The sequence below is a fragment of the Vigna unguiculata genome, chromosome 9, assembly GCF_037176805.1.
Source record: "Vigna unguiculata cultivar grain cowpea cultivar isolate G323 ecotype 2 chromosome 9, ASM3717680v1, whole genome shotgun sequence".
NCBI classification, from domain to species: domain Eukaryota; kingdom Viridiplantae; phylum Streptophyta; class Magnoliopsida; order Fabales; family Fabaceae; genus Vigna; species Vigna unguiculata.
In genome coordinates, this window is record NC_140800.1 from 28,869,148 (window position 1) to 28,892,840 (window position 23,693).

The 23,693-nt window shown below is 31.1% G+C and overlaps 2 protein-coding genes across 3 annotated transcripts; one reads left to right on the forward strand and one right to left on the reverse strand.

The window, feature by feature from the left end:
• The first annotated feature begins 341 nt into the window (after positions 1-341).
• LOC114162324 (amino-acid permease BAT1 homolog) lies at positions 342-3,784 on the forward strand. Of its 2 annotated transcripts, none has more exons than XM_028046175.2 (8): positions 342-509; positions 747-866; positions 973-1,155; positions 1,271-1,390; positions 2,248-2,439; positions 2,569-2,874; positions 2,950-3,132; positions 3,242-3,784. In XM_028046175.2, exons 2-8 carry the CDS (start codon positions 759-761, stop codon positions 3,731-3,733), a joined length of 1,584 nt encoding a protein of 527 aa, XP_027901976.1. In that variant the 5' UTR covers positions 342-509; positions 747-758; the 3' UTR covers positions 3,734-3,784. The 2 variants fall into 2 exon arrangements, with proteins under 2 accessions (XP_027901976.1, XP_027901974.1); XM_028046173.2 differs by having other exon boundaries at positions 377-659.
• A 570-nt stretch (positions 3,785-4,354) lies between these two features.
• Positions 4,355-11,822, reverse strand: LOC114195976 (lipase-like PAD4). Its single transcript, XM_028086432.2, has 4 exons — positions 11,713-11,822; positions 11,257-11,581; positions 5,444-6,169; positions 4,355-5,272 (listed from the first exon to the last, which is right to left on the reverse strand). Exons 1-4 carry the CDS (start codon positions 11,733-11,735, stop codon positions 4,454-4,456), a joined length of 1,893 nt encoding a protein of 630 aa, XP_027942233.2. The 5' UTR covers positions 11,736-11,822; the 3' UTR covers positions 4,355-4,453.
• Between the last annotated feature and the right edge of the window lie 11,871 nt (positions 11,823-23,693).

Consider the following 23,693-nt stretch of genomic DNA (forward strand, 5'->3'; position numbering starts at 1 on the left):
TTTTCTATATAATTCCTTCTGTATCTCTCTGTATCCACTCCCCTCGGAAAATGTCAACAAGGCAAAGTCCAATTATGCAAATCAAGAGATCGTATTTCAAACTTAGATGCATTAAATGAATCCAATTCATAGTTGTAGCATAATATAATACACAACTCAGACAAAAAGAAACACAATTGTTTGACTATTTGAAACTAATCGATTATTACGTTGGCCTTAGCCCTTTGACTATTTGAAAGCATATTATGGGGTCCGTCCGAATCTTTGTTAATGGATTAGTTTTACATGGGTCGGATTATAATGGATAACAGTACAAAAGTTTTAACTTTTATTTTAACCTAATTCTATGCCGCAGCAATGTTTTCTTCTCCTCCTTCATTTTTTCTTCCATGCCTTTCGTCATTTTCAAGTGCCCTGCGTCAGAGTGACAGCCAAGTTGGCCTATTATAAGAAGCATTACACTGATGCATTGACTTTTCAAGCAACAAGTAAAAGCAACACAAAAACTGGTAAATGTGAAATCGTTCCTCTTTCATAAACATATTGGTTGCACTTGTCACTTGCCCCAAAAGACCATTCAAATTTTGCAACTTCAAAGTTTGAATCTTTCAACTAAAACACCGGTCAAATATCTTCTTTGAGTCTGATATATTTATGAGGTTTCTGAACTCTGTTGTTAGTTTTTTTCTTTTTCTTTTTAATTTATTTTTGTATTACTGATTTTGGAAGTTGGAACTCCCTAATAGAAGTCTGTTTCTATGGGGAGTGAAAGAAGTTTTGGCGAAGTTTCAGGAAACACACCTATGGATTCAGCCGAGAAAAGGCTCAACGAGCTTGGTTACAAGCAAGAACTGAGAAGAGAAATGGTGTGTGTATTCTATTTTATTTTACTACTGTTTTTTGCCATCTTGTGTTTGATGAAAAACCTTGAGTTTTGATTAACTCTGTTTTGGTTTTCTTTTTATGGTGCAGACTATGTTCAAAACTCTGGCCATATCATTTTCCACAATGACCCTTTTCACTGGAATTACACCTCTCTATGGTTCTAGTCTTCAATATGCAGGCCCTGCAACTCTTGTATGGGGATGGATAGTGGTTTCTTTCTTCACTTGGTTCGTTGGGATTGCAATGGCTGAGATATGCTCATCGTTCCCGGTTTGTTTCTTCTCATAAAGTTTTTTCCTTTGTAATGAAAAAAAAGTGTCAAATAAAAATGAGTATGGAATGAATTTAGTGAACTAACTTTCACTTCCTATTGAAAACCTAACAGACTACTGGTTCTCTATACTTTTGGGCTGCTCATTTAGCTGGTCCAAAATGGGGACCATTTTCTTCATGGTGCTGCGCTTGGCTTGAGACCATAGGGCTTATAGCTGGGATAGGAACTCAGGTACTTTGGTGAAATTTCTGTTCAATATTTTCAGAGACAATGTTGTATCCTAACTTAGGAAGCTCCGACACGGCGTTGAAACCCACCCACGCTTTCCCGTTTCGGAGGTGCACGGGACACGGACTTATTAATTTAATACTTTAATTTAATACTTTAGTTATTTTATATAATAAATTCGTTTTAATTTCACAGATCCCAAATAAATTGTTTCAGTTATCACATTGTATTTTCTTCCTTCTTAATATAATATTTTATGTGAAAAAAATTTAATTTGTTTATTTGTATATAATATATTATATTATAATTAATTTTATCTTTTATTTTTTATATTTAAATAATTTAATTTCTATTACATTAATTTATATGATTATATAATTAATATACTTTACTAGATACATAAATACATGTCTGTATTTTAAATAAATTTAGATAAATTATTTTATATAAAAGAAATAAAGATAAATACATAATTAATCTTAACTAAAAATTTTAATAAATTATATAGAATTAAAACTAAAAATTTTAACAAAATAATCTTTAAACATATCTATTTAAATATTTTTATATCTCATCTTTTAATAATAAAAATCGTATATATATATCCTATAAATACATAAAAAGACTTATAAAATATGATAGCTAAACATCATAATTTACAATATATATATATATATATATATATATATATATATATATATATATATATATATATATATATATATATATATATATATATATATATATATATATATATATATATGGCCGTGTTTGTGTCTTACATTTTTTCTATTTAGACGTTTCCGTGTGAGTGTCCGTGCCTGGACTTCATAGATTGTAACTCATAATGGTTGGAAAAGGCATATGCAGGATCACAAACTTTGCAGAGTATAATCCTACTCTCAACAGGCACAAACAAAGGTGGAGGGTACTTTGCCCCAAAATGGCTCTTCTTATGTATGTACATTGGCCTTACTGTTATATGGGCTGCACTCAACACTTTTGCTTTGGAAGTCATTGCATTGATTGATATAGTTTCAATATGGTGGCAGGTACTATTCTTACGTCCAACTAATAATTGCTCATTTCTTTATAATGAATGTTCTGAAATAAAGTTCATAATATGCTCTTAAGGTTTTTGGGTGTATTAGGAAGTAACACAGTCGTTTATTGTGTGTCAGGTTATTGGTGGATTGGTGATAGTGATAATGTTACCTCTGGTAGCACTAAGTACAAAATCTGCTTCATTTGTATTCACACACTTAGAATTAGCCCCTGAATCAACAGGAATATCAAGCACACCGTATGCTGCTATTCTATCATTTCTTGTGAGCCAGTATTCTCTCTATGGCTATGATGCTGCAGCACATCTAACTGAAGAAACCAAAGGTGCAGACAAGAATGGTCCTATTGCAATACTAGGTAGTATTGGGATCATTTCAGTATTTGGATGGGCATATATCTTGGCACTTACATTCAGCATTCAGGTAAGTTCATGTAAATCTAAGTAAACACTATAAAATCAATAACTTAATAACATCACTTCTTCAACCCTTAATCAGGATTTTGGGTACCTTTATGATCCAAACAATGAAACTGCTGGAGCATTCGTTCCAGCACAAATACTCTATGATGCATTCCATGGAAGATATCACAATTCTGCTGGAGCAATCATTCTACTATTTGTCATTTGGGGTTCCTTCTTTTTTGGTGGCCTTTCAATTACTACAAGTGCTGCCAGAGTGGTAAGTGCACTAATCTTTTGCCAAGATTGATCTTTTGAGAAAAGAAAGTATTAGATTATCCAATTTTTAGAACAATATTGATTCCTTACTTATCTTAAACAACTTTCAGGTTTATGCTTTGTCAAGAGACAAGGGAGTTCCCTTTTCGCACTTATGGAGACAATTGCATCCAAAGCACAAGGTTCCTTCAAATGCAGTGTGGCTCTGTGCAGCAATCTGCATTCTTCTTGGTCTCCCAATTTTGAAGGTGAATGTAGTATTCACTGCTATAACATCAATATGCACAATTGGATGGGTTGGTGGTTATGCAGTTCCTATCTTTGCAAGACTTGTGATGTCTGAGGAAAACTTTAAGCCTGGGCCATTTTATTTAGGCAAAGCAAGAAGACCGGTTTGTCTGGTGGCATTTCTATGGATTTGTTACACGTGTTCTGTATTCCTTTTGCCAACTCTGTACCCAATTGCTTGGGATACTTTCAACTATGCACCAGTTGCTTTGGGGGTGGGTTTGGGTCTAATAATGCTTTGGTGGCTTTTAGATGCTAGGAAATGGTTCAAGGGGCCAGTTAGGAATATTGATATTCAAAATGGTAAAGTGTAACTTGTAGAAGTTTAAAGACAGAATAATTAGTAGAATATACCCTTTATCTCATTCTGCTGTGTTGATTGGATTTCTCCATTGTATACTCAAAATTATTGAAAAAAGTTCATCATTCGGTTCAAAAGGGTAAGAACCATAGCTGAATTGTTTTTTTAAATTTAATTACTTAGCCAATGTTTTTTTTTTCTAAAAATGTAAAGTTGATTTTCAAATTTTTTAATCTCAAATTGATGTGAGAATTAATGTAATTTAATCTTAATTTTTAAAAAATTTATGTTAATTTATGTTAAGTTTTTTAAAATTAATTAATATTTTTTTATTAAAATTAACATTAAAATTATGTTAATTACAATAACAAAATAAATTATCTTTATCAACGACTTCAATTTTGATATAAGAAATCTCGGACCGTTTTAAAAAATTTAACCAAAAAGATTAAATTATATTAAATTTTCACAAATCAATAACAAATTTCATCAATTTTCACAAATCAAAATCAATTTAAAGTTAAAAAAAATTAAAAAAATTGTTTCACATTTTTGAACGAAAACATCTATCAAACAAGTAATTAAACGTTTTTTAATAATTCATGAGAGGCATTTAAGTAAAGGAAAATAGTGATTCAAGCAAGCCATAAGCACTATAATTATTTTGCAAACTAGTGGTGGTTCATAGGCATACTAGGAAGTTAAGCTTATTTCTTGGTTTCATTTAAAGATTCTAAGGAATTACTTCCCCATCGAGAAACGGGTTAAAGTTGTGTGGGAACCTCTTCACCTTTGCTCTGAGTTCCCTCAATCCTTTCAAATCTTCCACCCATGTGCTGTAACTTGAGTTCTTAGCCAAAACATCTTCAGAAACCTCCTTGTTGTTAATAAGTTCCACAGCATACTTCTCAAATTTCTCAATGTTATCCCAAAGCACAGACAACTTGCTAGAGTCACTCTCGCTTCTAACACTATTCAACCAGTCCCTTGCTTCCTCCACCCTCGCCCAAAAGCACGAATCTTGGGTCAAACTTGCAAACTTGCTTCGCCTCTCGTTGTTTTCTTCTGCGGCGGCGGCGGCGGCAATTCCATCCTTCCACCACCGATCAAAAACCTCGTATCTCCTCTCTCTGCCATGCTGCATGTAATGGCCCTTGGTCGTGTTCGTTCCCTTCCCATAATATTCTGCGATGTCTAAAGGCTCAACAAGGAGTTTGTAGAAATGGGAAGCATTCACCCATTTTTCTCGCACTGCCAAATCATGGGGCAGCTCGTTTCTCTCCCACATTTCAATCACGTCGTTCCAGAACCTGGCCAGTTTATGACGATTCATGTTCACTTTCATGGCCATTTTCTTGGAAGTGTTCCTTCTCCTCTTGAACAAGTCATAGTATCCCATTTGATCCACTTGCTGGTCACACCAGGATTTGTACCATTCTATTTCAGTCCTATAAGGGACAACCTTTGATAATTTGATCGGTAACATAGCAGCATTCATGGTTGGTGAAGGACCCGTTCTCCTTGTCAGCTTAAGGCATTCCTTGGCCGATTCCTAAATACAGTAGAATGAAAGTAATTTGTTTACTGAGATTGTTTTCACGTTTTTTCGGGGTTAAATATTTTTTTGTCATAGAATTAACCTTTTTTTTAAACTTTAAATTAATTTAATTTTTCAATAAATAGATGAATTTAATTCTTTTAATTAAATGTTTAGCTGGTTTACCTGGTTTGCTGCTAAACCTGAAGACTGAACAGCCAATTCAAGTCCTGCTTCATAGCTGGAATCAGGAATGTTCCCATGCATGGAGATTTTATGGTTCAAGAATTGCAAAGACAATTTCTGAACATAGTCTCCATACTTGAGGTGGTCCTCAATACTGCAATCTGGGGAACCAGATGCAAACATCAAATGCATCATTTTTATAACAGCCGTTGAACTATCCACACAAACGGCTCCTTCAGATGAAACAAAAAGGTAGCTCCCAAAGGGGTGAAACAAAATTGCAAACCCTTCTTCATCTTGTGTGGCTGCATCCAAGCAACTCATTACAACGTTGAACAACTCCTGCTGTTGGTCAGAAACTGGAACTGCAAGCTTCCCAAAGCCTGGAGCAGCTGTGGACAGTCGCCAAAACTGAAGCAGGAGGTTTAGCTGAGCAGTGTAAGAGGTTATGGGTGCAAAGAGCAACCTTGGCATTATATCATGCTTTGAGACCACATGACAGAAATTTCCACCCCATCTTTCTTTGAGAATGGCACGGGAGAAAGAGGCATTCCCTAGCATTGGTGAACCAAAAGTGATGCATAAGACTGACACAGATGAAGAGGAAGAAATGTTGTGGAGGTAAGACAATAGCCAAAGAGTGCACAGAGAGGCCGTGGCTCCTCCAATGGAGTGGCCAGTTATGACAACTGTTTTGGTGTTGGAATCTCCCATGAGTGCCAACATCTGACAGGTAAGAGTAAATTTAGGAATCAAGAGTGTAATATAAGGAACAGTAACAAAAAACACTGTTTTAAGAATATTGTAACATGGATCATTAAATTGATGATTAAAGTGATTTTGATACAGGAATTGTCAAAATGAAACATGTTTCTTCAAGTTAAAGGGTAGAGTGCTTAAATTCTTTGTAAAGCAAGAAATGAAACTATAATGATCACGATCAAAAAACTAGTGGTAACATAACATCATCATTTATTAAGTTATATATATATATATATATATATATATATATATATATATATATATATATATATATATATTAATTTTGAGCATGTAAATATTATTTAACAACCTTGTTTATAATTATCATTTAAGAAAAACCATTCAATAAGTTCTCTATGAAATACTAGTGTATACATAGGCGCTGTCGGGTATGTGTGTACACACTTTTTAAATATGTGTAATATTATATTAGTAGGTGATGATAATGTAATATTATTAAGTTAATATATAAAATAAAATTATATTTTATTAAAAATAAAGTAAATACATAAAAAAATGAAAGAATAATTGTTGATAAATAGAAAAAAAAAGATAAGGAGCAGAGATAGACGATTTTTTAAAAAAAATTGTAAATAGACGATTTTTTAAAAAAAATTGTAAAAGTAACTATCAATTCTCAAAAATTTAATAAATAATTATATTTTAAAGGATAAAATTGGTATTTTGAAATGTAGACACAAAAAATGAAATCCTCTTTATATATTGTTATAAATAGTTACTCATTCCTTTTTTTTGTTATTAACAATAAAAATTAATTATAATAACTAAATTATTTAAGTTATGATAATTTTTAGTTAAAAACTTGAAATCAAATAATATTATTTTTTAATCATTATTAAATGAATACTTTTCAGTTCACCAAAATATTAATTATTTTTGTATTCAATACTATTGTTATTTTATGTACATATATACAAGTTCTAAATTATTGTGAGAATAATATATTTGATGGATGTTTGGAGATGAGTTTAGATTCAACATGATTCTTGATGGATATTTTGAAAGGTTTTATTAAGAAGATTCGATAATGAAATATTAATCCTGTCTCAAAACTTTAACACAATAAATTATGACATTGTTTAATTTTTATTTTTTATTTATTAAATATGAGATTATGACATTGTTTAATTTTTATTTTTTATTTATTAAATATGAGATTATGACATTGTTTAATTTTTATTTTTTATTTATTAAATATGAGATTTAGATTGACATTTAAATCTCTATAACAAAATTAATGTAGAAAAACTGTAGGTTGAAAAAAAAAACTTTGATAAAACAAAATTTAAGCATTATTTGCTAAAAGTTGAAAATAAAAATATATTTTTGTTATATGATATATTTATTTTTATATAATTGACTGTTTTCAGTTTTAAGTAAAATATATGTATTTTTATTTTTAATTAATACTTGTATTTTGAGCCAATAAAAATGATAATTATAGATTATGAAGAGAAAATTGTTTTAATAAATGATATATTTATTAATACTAGTGAAAACAGGTGCACGCGTTCACTTGATAATAACAAATAACAAAATTATTATTATTAATATTATTATAAATATAAATAATTTTTATAATTTTATGATATATAGTTTTTATTTATCTTATAGTTTTATAATTAAAAAAATGGTTAAATTAAAAAAATTCAAATAAAAAATGTCAAATTTAAAATAAAAACAATTATTTAAAAACTAAAATTAATAAAATAATTATTTTAATTTAAAATAAAATTATCTAAAAGATAAAATTAAAAAACAATGAACACAAAAAAAAAATCTTCTTGAAACTGTAATTATTTTATGATGGGCAATAAATTAACAAATTATTTTTTTTTCCTGTTTTCGCCAATAGTGGTTATAGGCACATTATATAATGATGAGGAAGATATAAAATAAGAATAATGGAATGTGTATAATTTCCATTGTTGACTTTAAATATCTTCCACTTATAGTCTTCGTTAAGACTCAATACTCAGTAGCATTATCTGTTTGGTGGCTGGCTGAGGCCAATAATTGTTTCATAAAAGTGGGTCTCCAATTTCAATTTGGAATATGCGAGAGATTTTTAAGGGGACCCATTTTGATTGGTACGAAACAACACTTCACAGGCCAACAATGCTCTTTGCTTTTTGTACCCTAATTTATATAGAGTTAAGAAATACACATGAAAATCAAGAATTTCTCTAATAAAACACCGAGTCACATGGTGCATAATGCTAAACGACGTGAAAGGGCAAACATTTTCGGACTGAAGACTAGACTCCAATTTAAAGTCTTTCTTCTTTGTCACAGACAAACTTGATTGATTTCGATTTATTGCAAAAGGATAATTGGTGACACTCATTATTGTGGCTAAGGGTTGAATGAACTTTTAGGTTTTATATGAAATGATGTATATATACTCTTTGAAGAGCCAAAAAAATATCAACTCATTAAAAAAGTTTTATGACACATAGTAGTGGTGTCTAAAATATTTATGACAATGATAATTGAGAAGCAAAGATGGTTAGTGCTATCTGTACAATTTCATAAAAAAATATATCATCCAACTCAGGTTCAATGTAGTATTAAGAATCACATGATTTGAACTGCGAAATTTGTGATTTTGTAATTTAGTTCTGTCAGGATTGACTTGAGACGACGAAGGAAAAAAAACATCACAAAGAAGATGAACCGCAGAGAAGATAGACATTGAAGAAGATGACATCATATAATTAAAAGAATGAGAGAGAAAAAAAAGGAAAAAAAAGGAGTCGGAGAAAATTAACACCAAGAAGGAGAATAGATGATCCCACAGAAAGGAATAGTGAATAATGTTTTAAACTAAAATGTGAAATGCTTTTTCCCTTTTTTTTTTCTTGCACTAACCGATCTAATGATACCATTTTACTTTCATGATGTCATCTTGCTTGTAGTGACAATAATATTTTATGTTATTTTTTATTTTTATTTTATAAAAATATAAAATTATCTCTCATAAAAATATTTATTGTTTAAATTAATATATAAGTGTCATTATATTTGTTTATTTTTTTACAAATAATTAGTAATTATTTAACTTAAATTATTTTATTTATTTTGTTAAAGTTTTTCAATGTTATTTAAATTAGTACGTTTATCATTATTCTTACATTTTTTTTATTTTTACTACATATTTTATATAAATTAATTGTTATTTAAAAGAAAATATTCAAATTAGTATACAATTTTAATTATTTTGTATTTCTTTTATATAAGTTAGTAATTGTTTAAAAAAATTGTTTATTTAGTTTTTTTAGATTATATAAATAAGATTCGATTGATAATTCAAAATAGATTAAGAATTTCGATTCAATAATCATCCTCATGTTTACGAACTGAATGACTTCCCAATTTCTTAAAAAGTAATGTGTTTTTTTAGTATAAGAACAAAAGAAAATATAGATATTAGGGTTCTTCAATATAATTTGATTATACGACATGGAGTGTGGAAATTTGTTAAATTTTCGAATATTCCATGTATTATTCTTCTTTGCTCACTTGTAAGAAAAGTGTATCATTCTTCTTTGCTTTTATTTTCTCAGCTTAACTACCACCCCAGGAAAATGGAGAAAAGTACATTGGATTGATGTGAAAGGGAGATGAGAGCGATGTTTATCATGTCACTTTAAGGCCTTTCTTTTGAAAAATGTTTATTTAATCCTCCATTATTAGAGTATAAAGAAGAAAGAGCTGAAGAAAAGAAAATATGATACAATGAAAGTAAGATGAAAAAAAATGCAGGATACTAACTTTCTTTATTTTCATTTCAACTTTCTTTGTTTTCTGTGAACAATCCCTTCTTTCAGAATTGAGAGAAAAGTACTGGTATAACACTCATCATATAGATGAGAAAGAATTGGATAAAAGAAAATATAGTGTATATATCCTATAAAAAATAAAGTGGTACCATAGAAAATGTATATATACAACTTCTCCAAAGAAAAATACTGGATAAATACTATTATTTTTAACATATAAAATGAGTGAAGATGAAAGATGAAAAAGAAACAAAGAAAAAAATTGAGCACAGGAATATTATTAAGGAAATAATATTGTACAGCGAAGAAAGATATTCAGGTTCTTACGTAATTTTTTATAGATAAAAATTTGTTGTAATTTATAGTGTCTGAAAGTTTTTATTTAATGTCCACACAGACATTAAAACTTAGCCTTTCTTTTGTATGTGTACAATAAAAAAACTAAAACTTTTAGAATGACGAAAATTAAAGTGATCGAGTGAATAATTTATTACCTGTTTAGATATAGTAATTAAACTCTCCCAAAAGTATGTTTTAACTAATAAATACAAAACAAATTCCTTTCTTGAAAAAAAAATCCTGAACACCAAGTGCGGTTAGATAAGTGGAATAGTTTAAAAAAATAATAATTATATTTTGAATAATTTTTTATAATATAAAGTGGTCACATCTTTTAAATAATTTTAAAATATAAAAAAATAAAAAGTTACTTAAAAAATAACACCTTAAATTATACCAGAAAGTTGTCATAAAAATTTAATTGTTAAAAAATTATTTTCTTTTTTAAAAGAAAAGCTCTCGGTAGTATATATATATATATATATATATATATATATATATATATATATATATATATATATATTCATTTCAGTTAGTTTCTCTTACTAGAGTATTTAGAGTATTTAGTTTAACTTCATAGCTCATAGGTTCTTTTAACATACAAGCTACAGTGTTATTACAAGAACAAAGTTTGCAAGTATATAAGAGACAAAACGATGCCAAAGACACTAACAAAACGACTAACATACTGCGTTTTATCTGGAAAGAAAAATCATCTCCAACACTTCAATTTTTAGGCCATCAAATAGTACTGTTAGAGAAAATAATTTTATATTGTATAATTACACTGTCAATGTATAATCGATATTTTCATGATTTAGTATAAACCTAATTATGCATTAGCATTAAATTTTAACCTAATATTGTGAAAATTAGGAATTCTTTAATGAGAATTGAGAATTATGAAACCTGATTTTGAAATGGATCGAAAGAGGTGGATAAGAGATTCAGCATCCCGGCATGCACCATCACAGGATCATCGTCATCCTTGTCGCGACGAGCGGAGAAGAGTGTTACATCACCTATGCTAACCAACGGCACCAAGGTTCTCCAGCTAGAGTCCGCCGCCACCATTTCTATGCCGGGGAAAGCGACGTACACCACGCCGCCGACACCTTGCTCTGTGACGAAACTCCGCGGCGCGAAGGCGGCCGCGGCGGTGCACAGCCTCCACGACTCCGACAACAGCGGCGTTGAAGCCAGGAACGTGGCGAGCATCTCGCTCGTCTCGAATCTGACACATCATTTGAAATTATTAACGAGAAAAGTTTAATAAATTAGCGCGACTTTGGTTTTAGGTGGAAATTTTTGAAGTTATTGTTGATTTTGAAGAGTTGGTGAGTGGTGAGGAGAGTGAAGACTTACGATGAAGCTTCGTCGGCCACCATGAGAGATTCTTTGGTTGAAGTCTCGTGGAGAGAATTTATGTGATCGAAGATATGAACTTTTTCAATGGTGGTGCTTTTATACAGATGCTTTTATACAGTGGGATGAACTATTATATATATATATATATATATATATATATATATATATATATATATATTTTAATTTTGAACTAATATATTATTGTTTTTTTCGTTCTTTGTATTTTATTCATTAATTACCATGATAATGATATTTTTATTTAAACATATCTATCTTTTGTCTTTCTTTTCATACTTCAAATGGTTTATAATGTGTTTATTTCCTTTTTCTTTGTTCTCTCTTTTTTATTTTATATATTGTTAGTTTTAAATTGTGTCTACATTTTAAACTTGTATCTACGAATGAGTTAATGTTTGTTTGAGGGTTTATTAAAAAAAATTTAGAAGATTAGAAAGAAATAATAAACAAGTTTAAGTTTATAATTAAATTTTAAATAGAATTAACGTGAAAAATGATTAATAGGTTAGTTCATGTATAAAAATATAAATAATAACAATTGTTTTTCAATCTAATTATGATGTTTTGCTTTAAACATCTACAGACAAGATCAATTTGACGTAGACATCATATATTTTGTGAATTAATCCCACCTAAAAACTCCACGAGTTCAATCTCTTTCTCACTTGAATTTTAATTAAAACATTGTTCATGCTCCACTAATACAATCCTCCTTTTTGTTCCGTTTTCTACTTAACAATAGAGATGAGAACAAAGGTATAATGGATGAAGTATAAATTTCAGATGGTGAATGTAACACCTCTTTCAGGACATCACTTGTACATTTTAAAACCAAACAAAATTCTCTAATACCATCTTAATAAACAGAAAATTCCTAAAACTTTTATTTCATAAATACCTATCAAAGTTCATTCAAATAAAAACCTTACACAATATTCAAAACAACCATAAAGATTTCCATTACAATACTTTAAGCCATACAATTTTGAAGAAAAGACCATTATAAAAGAAATCCAAAATCTTTTGCAAAAGCTTTCCAAAACTCCCCAAGTTTTCTCCAGCATGTCTCCTTGCACCTATGCATCACCAACAACATTTGAATCAACATATGCTCCCATATAACACAAGTTATACGATCATCACACACACAAAAACAACAAAAACCAACAAAAGCCAACAAAAGCAAGGGTGAGCTAACAAAAGAAAACTTCCATAGAACAACATTTATCAAACTATATACTCACCCAGACCGTCAAAGCCAAGCAAACCCATTGCATGTTCCAAAATCATACATGGAGAATAAACAAGTCTTATTGCCACCAAGTAATAACCATCGAGTATGTCATTCTCTCATAACCACCAGTGATCTTTCTTATGCACTGACGCCTCTTGGAAAGGCCTTTCCCCTTACTTTCCATAAAACTTACAAGCAAAAACTCTACCTGCTCGCCAAAGCCTTCGGTCAAAGCACACTTACTAAGCTCATGTCAAACCTTACGGTCGAAAGAAATTCTTTTACCTGACTCACTAAAGCCCTCTAGTAAAAGAACCGACATGGTATTACGATTACGATAGAAGAAATAACCACCATCAGATACATACATACATACATACATACATGCATATAATATATCATCACCATCATCAAATCAAGCAAAACACCCGAAACAGGCAACCTAACGCTCAACGTCATTTGCCTCGCAATGTTCACCGCCCAGCTCTAAAAGGCTAGCGCCAAACGTCAAAAACTCGTAAATCTTGCTGCTCAATGCTAAGAAGCTGATGCTTAGCGCCCTAAGCCTTGTAAATTCTCTCACCCAATGACCACTCACTTTTAAGATACGAAAAACATCGTGAAAAAGCATATATTTATGAATTATAAGGCACCCAACCTTGGAAAACACCACTAACACTTACCACACTAATCTACAGTTGACCATTCATAAGGATTTCAATTCTTACATTTTCAATCATTCATTTTGTACATCACACATTTCCACAACGAAATCACTCAACCACTTAATCCAATTTTTGAATAGAAAAACATCACTTACTTAATTCATGACATTTAATAAAACTTACTCACTTTTCACTGCCTATACTCACATTGCACCATAATAAAAATTTGCACTTATCAGTTTGCACATAATTTCACAACCATTCAACCTCAACCTCATTTCACAACATCAAATCAAGTCCTAAAGCACCAAACAATATCACAACTGCCACATACCAAAAATCATCACCACAACCAACTTCACACATGACCATGAACAAGAATCAATGAACTTACCTTTCATAAGCAAATTTTTTCCATAAACAATTTCCCAACACATTTCTTTGTTGTCCAAAACAAAAATAATTATCCAATGCCCTACCAAAAATTCATAACAATAATTAAAGATTCTCTTCATACAATTTATACCCCAAGACCATGAACATCTCATCATTTCAACATAGGAATATGAAAGTGTTGCCCAACCACAAACTAAAATTTCATCTTACCAACGTGAACAACCTAGAAGATAGAAATTCTGCCCAAACCCAATTTGAAATATTAGCATCATACCAACAAGAAGATCATAGACAAATCATATTCTACCCAACCAAACCAAAGAAAACACATAAAAGATGATAACTCCCCTTGCCTAGAATTTCCTGACCACGAGTTCTCTTCTTCCAACAGAAAAAAAAAATCTCTTCCTTCTTTACTCTTCTTTCCTTAACAAAACTTTTTATCACTCTCTCTCTAAAACTCACGTTGACCTATATCACTCTGAGCAATTTATAAAATATTTTGTACCTTTTACTCTTCCCCTTCTAAAATATTAAGCACACAATTCATTCATCCAAAATAAATAAATATAACATATAAATCATACCAATTGCACACATAAGGAATCAAACACATGCCTCCACCCCATAACAAGGCTCTAACAAATTGTGCTACACTTCATTTTTATACAAATTATTATTTATCATTTTAAATAATATCCCCCTCGTTTAATCCACCTTTCTTGCAATTTTAATTATTTTCTTGGGTCTTACGACGTGAATCAAGAAATGACATGTGTGGTGGCAACGACAAACGAATTACACAAAGATGCAATGAAATGTAAAGAACACAAAAATAATTTGCATAAACTAAATTATCAAGGAAAGTAAAGGAACATGTAGAGTTAATCAATGAAAGTGGTGACCCAAATTGCAACAAACCAACACTAAATTAGACATTTTCCTGTTTGTGATTCCCCAATTTGTCACACTTATAAAATGCATAATCAAGTTATTTATATTTTCTAACCCCCCTTGATAATTACATATAGTAAATTCAAAAGTTAAATAAGTTACATGTCAAATCACCTATAACTGTCCTAAAACAATTTCCCTAGATAACTACCAGTTAAATGCCAATGTCTTGAACAATTAAGATTCATTCTACATATCTTTGTATCAATAAAATAACCCCTTTTGCATTAAGATACATAATGAGTGAAAAAGTGGAATTTAACATATATTTGTGCTATTTTTTGCAGGAAAAATGAAGGAATTAAGAAGTTGGTGCTAAGCTTCAAAGTTGCAGCTCAACCATAAGAGATGAATTGTGAAGATTCAAAATATGAGCCCGCGATTGAGCAACGATATTGGCGCTGAGCTACATATGAAGAAACCTTCATTGCAAGGAAACCTTAAGCTCAAGAATGGTAGCTAAGCTTTAAGAGAAAACACATTTAAGGAGGAAAGCTCCATTATTGATCACCAAGTTGACTACCCAAGCTTGGAAGTAAACCTACCTATGGAAGAAACCTCATGGCTGATCAACCTAGATAGGAGTTAGAGCAACACTTATAATTTCTATAAAAAGAGAGCATGCCTCTATTATTTTTAGGTTGATCATGTAGATCATTTTAGAGAGAGAAACTCCATAGAGATCTTAAGCTTCTATTAGAACATCTTTAGTAAGCCATGGAAGGAGGAAATCTACTTCATGTACTTGCTATAAACGTTTGACACCCTTATGTTCTAAAACTAATGGAATGAGATTAGAATTACAATTAAGAGTACTTCCAAGAACACTAAAAATAAAGAACATAACTCAAATTAATGATAGTGCAATTGAGTGAAAGAACCCAAGTTCAATCCCAACACCTTAAATCAACATCAATTATCTTTACCAAGCTTTCACACTTTTTTTCAAAGTGTAAAACTAAATCTTTGCTATTGTTTCATTGCAAACTTAAAGTAGACTATAGATTATTATTTTATCAAACAAAATCCCTAATTAATTATAGGCTTAAATAGTCATTTGGTCCTAGTTTTGGTAAATTTTTGTTCAATTTGGTCCTACTATAGGTTTTTTGTTCAATTTGGTCCTAAATTTCAAAAATATCGTTCAATTAAGTCCTTTTACTTAATAGCGTTAAAATTGATAGTAGAACAATATACACGTTAGACTGTTCCATTGATGTGGTGCATTGTACAGTGATGTGACCATTAATCTACTATGACTTGTACTGTGCTATTTAATTGAAATCGAAATAGGTTTATGAATGGGAGGAAATTGGGATTAGGATTCGTTGTTGAGAGAAAATTTGATTAAGGTTCGTTGTTGGGTATAATAATTCCAAAAAAGGTTCTCATTTCAATGGTGCATCTTTGATAAGGAAACATGGGTAATCTTCCCATCGTAATTATCCCTGCTATCTGCAATGAAAAATGAGGTCCATTAGGTGAACATGATGATTGTTGCAAGAGGGCTCTCTCTTATTCTTTTTGCTTTTTGACAGTGATGCATCCATTTTTACCCTTCATTTGCTTTCACCATCTTAACTTGTATATGATATTATCATCTTTTTTTTTATCATAGCTTGGTGGTGCACACAATCAAACCTTTCAATTCAATTTCGTCCTATCAGCGAACCCTAATCAAATTTTCTCCCAATAATGAACCTTCATCCCAATTTCCTCCCATTTGTAAACCTATTTCAATTTCAATTAAACAACACAATACAAGTCACAATAGATTAATGGCCACGTCACTGTACAGTGCACCACGTCAGTGGAACAGTCCAACGTGTACACTGTTCTGTTCTTGATTTTAACAGTGTTAAGTAGAAGGACTTAATTGAACTATATTTTCAAAATTTAGGACAAAATTGAACAAAAATCCTAAAGTAGGACCAAATTGAAAAAACTTAACCAAAACTAGGACCAAATGACTATTTAAGCCTAAATTATAACTACTAACAACTCTTAATAACCTAATATATAATTTAAGTTTAATTATTTCTCTAGACTTGATGACCATTGTGGAATTTAATACAACAGTTAGATGTTATATATGAACATATAGTTCAAACTCTGCCCATTTTAAGGGTGTCAAATTTCATGAAAGCTTAAACTTAGACAAAGGACTAAAGGCTAAAAATATTTTATATCCCAAACACATCTTATATAGGTTTGGTGTGTGTATAATTGCTTACATTTATTTTTCTTTTTTCTTAAATTTAACTTAACCAAAAATCATTATGTGGTTTAGATATTTTTTATTAATAGCTTCTCACAACATGCTTTTGTTATATGCTAGACTTTGTTTTGAAATATTTATGGAATATTTATTTTATAATTTGTTAAAATTTGAATCCTATGAATCCACTTTTAAAATGTCAAACACATATCTAAAAATGTATCTTTTTCGGAACTTGGCGGAATTATTGCGATGCTTGGTGAAGCTTGGTATGCGAAAAATTTGTAATATTTATTTGTGTATCAAGTTCCTAAGATAGTCTCAATTGCTAAATACTTTTTCAAAATAGTTTAATTTTATTTTTAGTTAAGTTCCGATTTCAATTCTTATTATTATATTTATTACAATGACAACTTGACTAAATTTATTAAAATTGTTAATTATGAATAGAGCATGTTTTTTTTGTTAATCATTTGCTAAATATTTAAAAAATTTATATTTTAAATTATATTCTTAAAATTTTTAAATGTAATATATACACGTTTTTTATAATTTTGAAAAATGTATAAAATCATTTGAATTGAAAAAAGAAAATTTAATGCATAATTTGGCGACAATATATAGTAAATTAATATTTAATTATTTAATTTTTAAAAGAAAATTGTATATTTCTCATGGATTGTTTTGTGGGAAATGGGTATATGATTTTATTAGCAAAATCTTGGAAAATATATGTGGAAAAAGTTATGATATTTTCTATAGCAAAATCCATGGAAAATTACCCATTAAGATGACAACTTTTTCCATGAAAATAGTCCATCTAAAATTACCCATAGAAAATAAAAATTCATGGGAAATGTTACCTACGAATATATTGCCTCCATGTTTTGGTTCGTGGAAAGTTCATGGAAAAATTACTATTACTTACAGAAATTGAGTGTTTTCCACGAACTTTGACCATGGAAAATTTTGCTTTTTCTTGTAGTGTTGTGGATACGACCTTATTGTGCAACAATCGAATAAGTGCACTTGCTAGATAAGTTACATCCTTAACTAGAAGTCAACAATAGCTGACTTCTATCTCTTTCCATAATCTAACAAGGGGTAAATAACCGACTTATAACGAGTTACATGCCTATTTTATGGTATCATTCACTTCGACTTCTTCGATCTCACCATTTTATAAGACTTAACCTCTCCTAAACTTCGATCAATTTTTCAAAACACCTTTCTACTAGCTCTTGACTTCATAATAACCTTGGTGTTTTGAACAATGTCTTTGTTTCTCGATACCTTCAACAATGTGTTGCAAGACTTATTTGATTAGTGTATATACATATTCGCCTAATGTGTATTCTTAGACTCATCTAATAAATATATGAAATTACTCGTATCTAATGTTTTTTTGCTATACTTGTCTAATAAGTGTACAAACAAACTCGTTTAATGTGTATTGCTAGACCCGTCTTATTAGTGTATGAACAAATTGGTCTAATATATATCGCAAGATTCATCTAAACAGTGAATGAACAAACTTGTCATTAATGTATTAAAAAACTCATCTAATTTGTGTATGGAAAAACTTGACTAATTTATATTACTAAAGTCGTTTAATCAATATATGAATTACTTGTCTAATGTGTATTGCTAGACTTGTCTAATCAATACATCGGCAAACTCGTCAATTTTTTTCGCTTTACTCATTTAATCATTGCATTCCTAGATTTGTCTAATAATTTATGTTATACTCATCTAATCAACATATGGAATGACTTGTGTAATAATGTTTGTTATTCCCATCTAATTAGTGTGGACAATGTTGTCTAATGTGTATTGTGTAAACATGAAACAGAGTTCAAGGCCAAGAAAGGGGGGATGGCGTTGAATTGGACTTGTTAAAACCAATGCTTAATTAGAACTTACGAGAAATTTTCGCTTAAATCAAATTGACCAAGAGATTTAATCATTCAACACTACTGAATCATACATTTTAACTGATTAAAATGAACAATTAACAGGATGAAAATCCGGCAAAATATATGATTATGTATCACACATCAAATTTTTGAAATATATAAGTACTTTGTTATCAAAGATCCAATAAGATGTTATCAAACAATCATATTAGTTTATTGAAGACTATATCACAATGAATTTACTAACAAAGATACCATTTATCAACTTTCTTGCAAAAACGGTAAAATCAGTGCACTAAGAGTTTTTATATTGGTTAACTCACAAGGAGCTACATCCAATTAGCCAAAACAATACCCGAGCTTGACTTTCCATTATCACAAGAAATTCCAACATCCTTTACAAACAATTTCTTGAAGAAAATACGCCTAAACACAAACTTTTTGACTCACACACAAGAAGAACACACAACACGACCTAGAATCAAACTAGAAACACTAAAAAGGACAATAAATATAGGAATGACAAAACCTGGATGATTAGCTCTCCTTAGCTAACAAAAAATCTTCTTCCAAGATCAAGATCAAGACAATCATAACTTCAAGACTTCATGCAGAACTACTCAGATTGCAGCACCTTTGATTCTTTTTGAGAAAGTGTGTTGAATGATTTTTGTCAAATCATTTTTTTCTTAGTTTCAAAAGTCAGATATCTCAAAGACAAAAAGAGAACATATATGTTATCCTGACTAACAGATTAAATTGGTTAAAGCAACTATCAATCAATTGATTTCACAGAAGAAAGTGAAACCAGCTAATTAATTGTTATTTTAGTTGATTGGATATGTTGATCACACACACACACACACACACACACACACACACATATATATATATATATATATATATATATATATATGCAAGATTCATTCAACCTGTTAAACACCTTTTTTTTAACAAACTAAATAACTACAAGACACAAATTAATTCTTGGCTATGTAAGGACGAATACACAAATCTTCAAGCTTCAAGGATTCATCATAAAAGAAAATGGAATTCGTAAGGTTGTTCTTTCTACCTATGACTAGTCACAAATTCTTCATCAAGAGACCATTATGCATACACTTTTTTCCAAGGGTAAAAAATCCATGACTCACAGACATGATGAAGGAAAAGATCCAAGATCAATGTATATATGTGCTCGCAAATTATGTACCCTTCTATATAGCAGTATAATTCTAGCATGTTGTTAGGCTTATAAATATGCAGTGCAGCTACTAAAAATAATTAATTGATAATTAGCAGGGAGGAAAATGATATGCTGATCAATAAAATCATAGAAGAGAAAATTAAAATTGTTATATAAAATTGTGATTGTAGTAAAAGCCCAGGTTCAGATAGCTTTAATTTTAATTTCATAAAGGAGTTTTGGGGTCTTACTAAAGAGGACATAATGAGGGAAGTAACTTGTTTTCATAGTGGTGGGAATTGGCCTAAAGGTACTAATGCATCTTTTATCAGTCTAATACCTAAGGTAGATAATCCTCAGATTATGGATGAATATAGACCTATTTCATTTGTGAGGAGGGCTTATTAGGTAAACAACCTATAAATGCGTTCAAATCACATATGCACATGAGAACTAATGATGTATTGTAGGTTGTATATTTTGATAGATGTGTGGACCATTGAAGAGTTATCACTAGGTTAGAACAAATATTGTGACATTTGTGGATGAGTTTAGTCACATGATTTGGCTCTACTCGATCAAAGCCAAGAGTGATGTGTTTTCTATTTTCAAGAAGTTAAAGTCGATGGCTAAAAGGCAAAGTAAGAAGGTGTTGAAAGTGTTAAGGATAGATGAAGGAGAAGAATATATGTCAAATGAATTTAAGCAATGCTATAGTGATTGTGGAGTGAAACATTAAGTAACAACACCTTATACACCATAATATAATGGTTTGGCAGAAAGGAGGAATAAGACTATTCTGGATATGGCATGGAGCATGCTTAAACAGAAAGGGCTGCCACATTCACTCTAGGGGGTAGCTGTATCAAGAACTATGTATTTGTTGAATAAATGTCCTATTAAGAAGTTGGAAAATAAAGTTCCAAAGGAGGTATAGTGCGCCAAAAAACCTACAGTAAAACACTTGAGAGTGTTTAGGTCAAAATGCTATAAACATGTGTCAAATGCTAAGAGGAGTAAATTACAAGACAAAAGTGAAGCCATGATTCTTGTAAGTTATCACTCAATAGGAGCATATAGGTTGTACAATCCTATAAGAAAGAAAATCTCTATAAGCATATATGTGGTTATATATGAAATTGAGACATCGAATTGGGCTGATACTACAGAAAGCTCAAAGCATAATGGTGTAGTGGTATTTGAAGATGAAGTTATGAATGCAAGAGATGAAGCTATATATTTTTCTACTGTGTTACAACAGAAAAAATCACAAGTACAAAGAGCTCTCAAGTAACAAAGAACACCAAGGTTTTTACTAGATTTTCAGGTTTATCTTGATAATGCAATGACTGATGAAGGTGATTTGGTCCATTTTGCATTATTGGCTGAGCATGAGCCAATCAATTATGAAGAAACTATAAAATATGATCTATGGAAGGCCGCCATGTTGAAATAATTACGTGCAATGGACAAAACCTGGACCTGGGAGTTGACTAATTTGCCACTAAATGAAACACCAATTGATGTGAAGTGTGTTTCCAAACTAAAGATGAATCCAAATGGCATCATTGATAAGAGAAAAGAGAGCTTGGTGGCTTATGGATTTTTATAGAAGCAGGTCTGGACTACATTGAGCTGTTTTTCCTATTGCCAAAATTGAAACCATAAGAGTTGTGATTGCTTTGGAAAATGGAAGAGGATGGCTTCTATTTCAAATGGATGTTAAGTCTGCATTCTTGAATGGTCCTCTTGAGAAAGAGGTTCATGTCACACAACCACATGGGTTTGTGAAAGAAGGTAGTGAGGAGAAGGTGCATAGGTTGAAAAAGGCTTTGTATGACTTAAAACAGACCCCAAGAGTCTCGAACAAGCAGATAGATGCATTCATGTTGGAACATGAGTTTAAAAAATGCCTAGTAGAACATGGAGTGTATGTGAAAATTCATGACAAGGCTAATCTGGTGTTGATGTGTATATATGTTGATGATTTTCTCATTATAGGGAGAAATATCGAAGAAATAGAATGATTTAAGAAGCTTTTGATGATTGAATTTGAGATGACTAATCTTGACAAATTGAGATATTTTCTAGGGATGGAGTTTGTGGAAAATGAGAAAGGCTTGTTGTACTACATCAAAAGAAGTATAATGTAGAAATGCTAGAAAAATTTGATATGGAAGAATATAACACTACAACAATTGTAAGACCCGTAGAATTTAATTAATTAATTAAATAATTAATTAATAAATACGGGAGGGGTAATAATTATGACATTAAATTATGGTTGGTATGATGTGGAAAAGTGCTAGCTCATGTGGTTGAGAGCACTTTGATTGTGCGAGAGGACTTGGGTTCGAGTCCTATGTATGCTAACTTTTGATGTTATGGTTTTGTTATTTAAATTTATGAAAACATGTTCTTGTATATTATGATAATTGAATTGTGATTCCTAGCAAGAGATATGAATTGGTTAAATGGTTTGATATAGACTTGGTGATTACATGGTTGTGGGTTTGAGCCTTGGAGAACTTACATTAAACTTTATATTTTTGGCATTTTTGATTTTGACGTGAATATGGAAAGGTGGGAAGGAAACCTAAGTGAGTGGGCAGCCAAAGGAGGCTGGAAGGGCAGCCATAGGGAGGGATTGAATGGCACATTATGTCTTATTCAATGCCATTTTCGTTTTGGTAATTAATCCCTTAGTTTAGGCACACTTTAAAAAGGAAAATTAGGTTAAGGGCTAAGGTTTGATAAGCTGGTAAACTATACCTAAAGAGAGAGCGATAATCTGAGAGAGTGTGAGAGGTTCTGGTGTGATTTTGCGTGGCTGAATAGGGAGGAAGCAAGGAAGGTGGGTGATCAAGGGGGAATCCTACAAATTGTCAAGCTTAAGCAAAGGAGAACCAGGTTAGGGGAGCTGGACTCCGCTGTTTTTGCCTCAAATAATATTGTGATGTGATGTATGTTAATTTGTAGTGCCTATATACTGTTAAAATCTTGAACTACTGCGTTTCTGGGAAATTTCCAGAAACCGCCTGGCGGGTGATGAACCACCGCCAGGCGACTCATCTGTTTTGCACTGTTTTTGGGTTCTGGAAAGGGAACCGCCCGGTGGCACACTTTCGGCCGCCAGGCGACGCTTAGGGTTTGTACCAATTTCTGGGTTTGCAGATGAAGCACCTAGCGGGGCTGGTTGAATCGCCAGGTGACGCGGGGCATTTCTCATGTTTTGGTTTTTTTCTGGGGTTCTGGGCTAAATCTAATCGGGGCAAAAGTCAGTGGGGAACCGTAAAGGGTGATAATGTTAACCAACAGTAGGCATGGACACCTAATTAAGGGCTTAATTGAATGGAACAGTGTGTGTAAGCTTAGGGTTGAAGGTGTGTTA

Bases quoted from the DNA above. Each gene is read 5' to 3' on its own strand.
- LOC114162324 (XM_028046175.2), top strand. From the start codon at position 759: ATGGGGAGTGAAAGAAGTTTTGGCGAAGTTTCAGGAAACACACCTATG. The intron at 1,156-1,270 runs GTTTGTTTCTTC...AAAACCTAACAG, and splicing joins AGATATGCTCATCGTTCCCG to ACTACTGGTTCTCTATACTT. The intron at 2,875-2,949 runs GTAAGTTCATGT...ACCCTTAATCAG, and splicing joins CACTTACATTCAGCATTCAG to GATTTTGGGTACCTTTATGA.
- LOC114195976 (XM_028086432.2), bottom strand. From the start codon at position 11,735: ATGGTGGCCGACGAAGCTTCATC. The intron at 6,170-11,256 runs GTTTCATAATTC...CTTACCTGTCAG, and splicing joins TCGATCCATTTCAAAATCAG to ATGTTGGCACTCATGGGAGA. The intron at 5,273-5,443 runs GTAAACCAGCTA...TACTGTATTTAG, and splicing joins CAGGTTTAGCAGCAAACCAG to GAATCGGCCAAGGAATGCCT.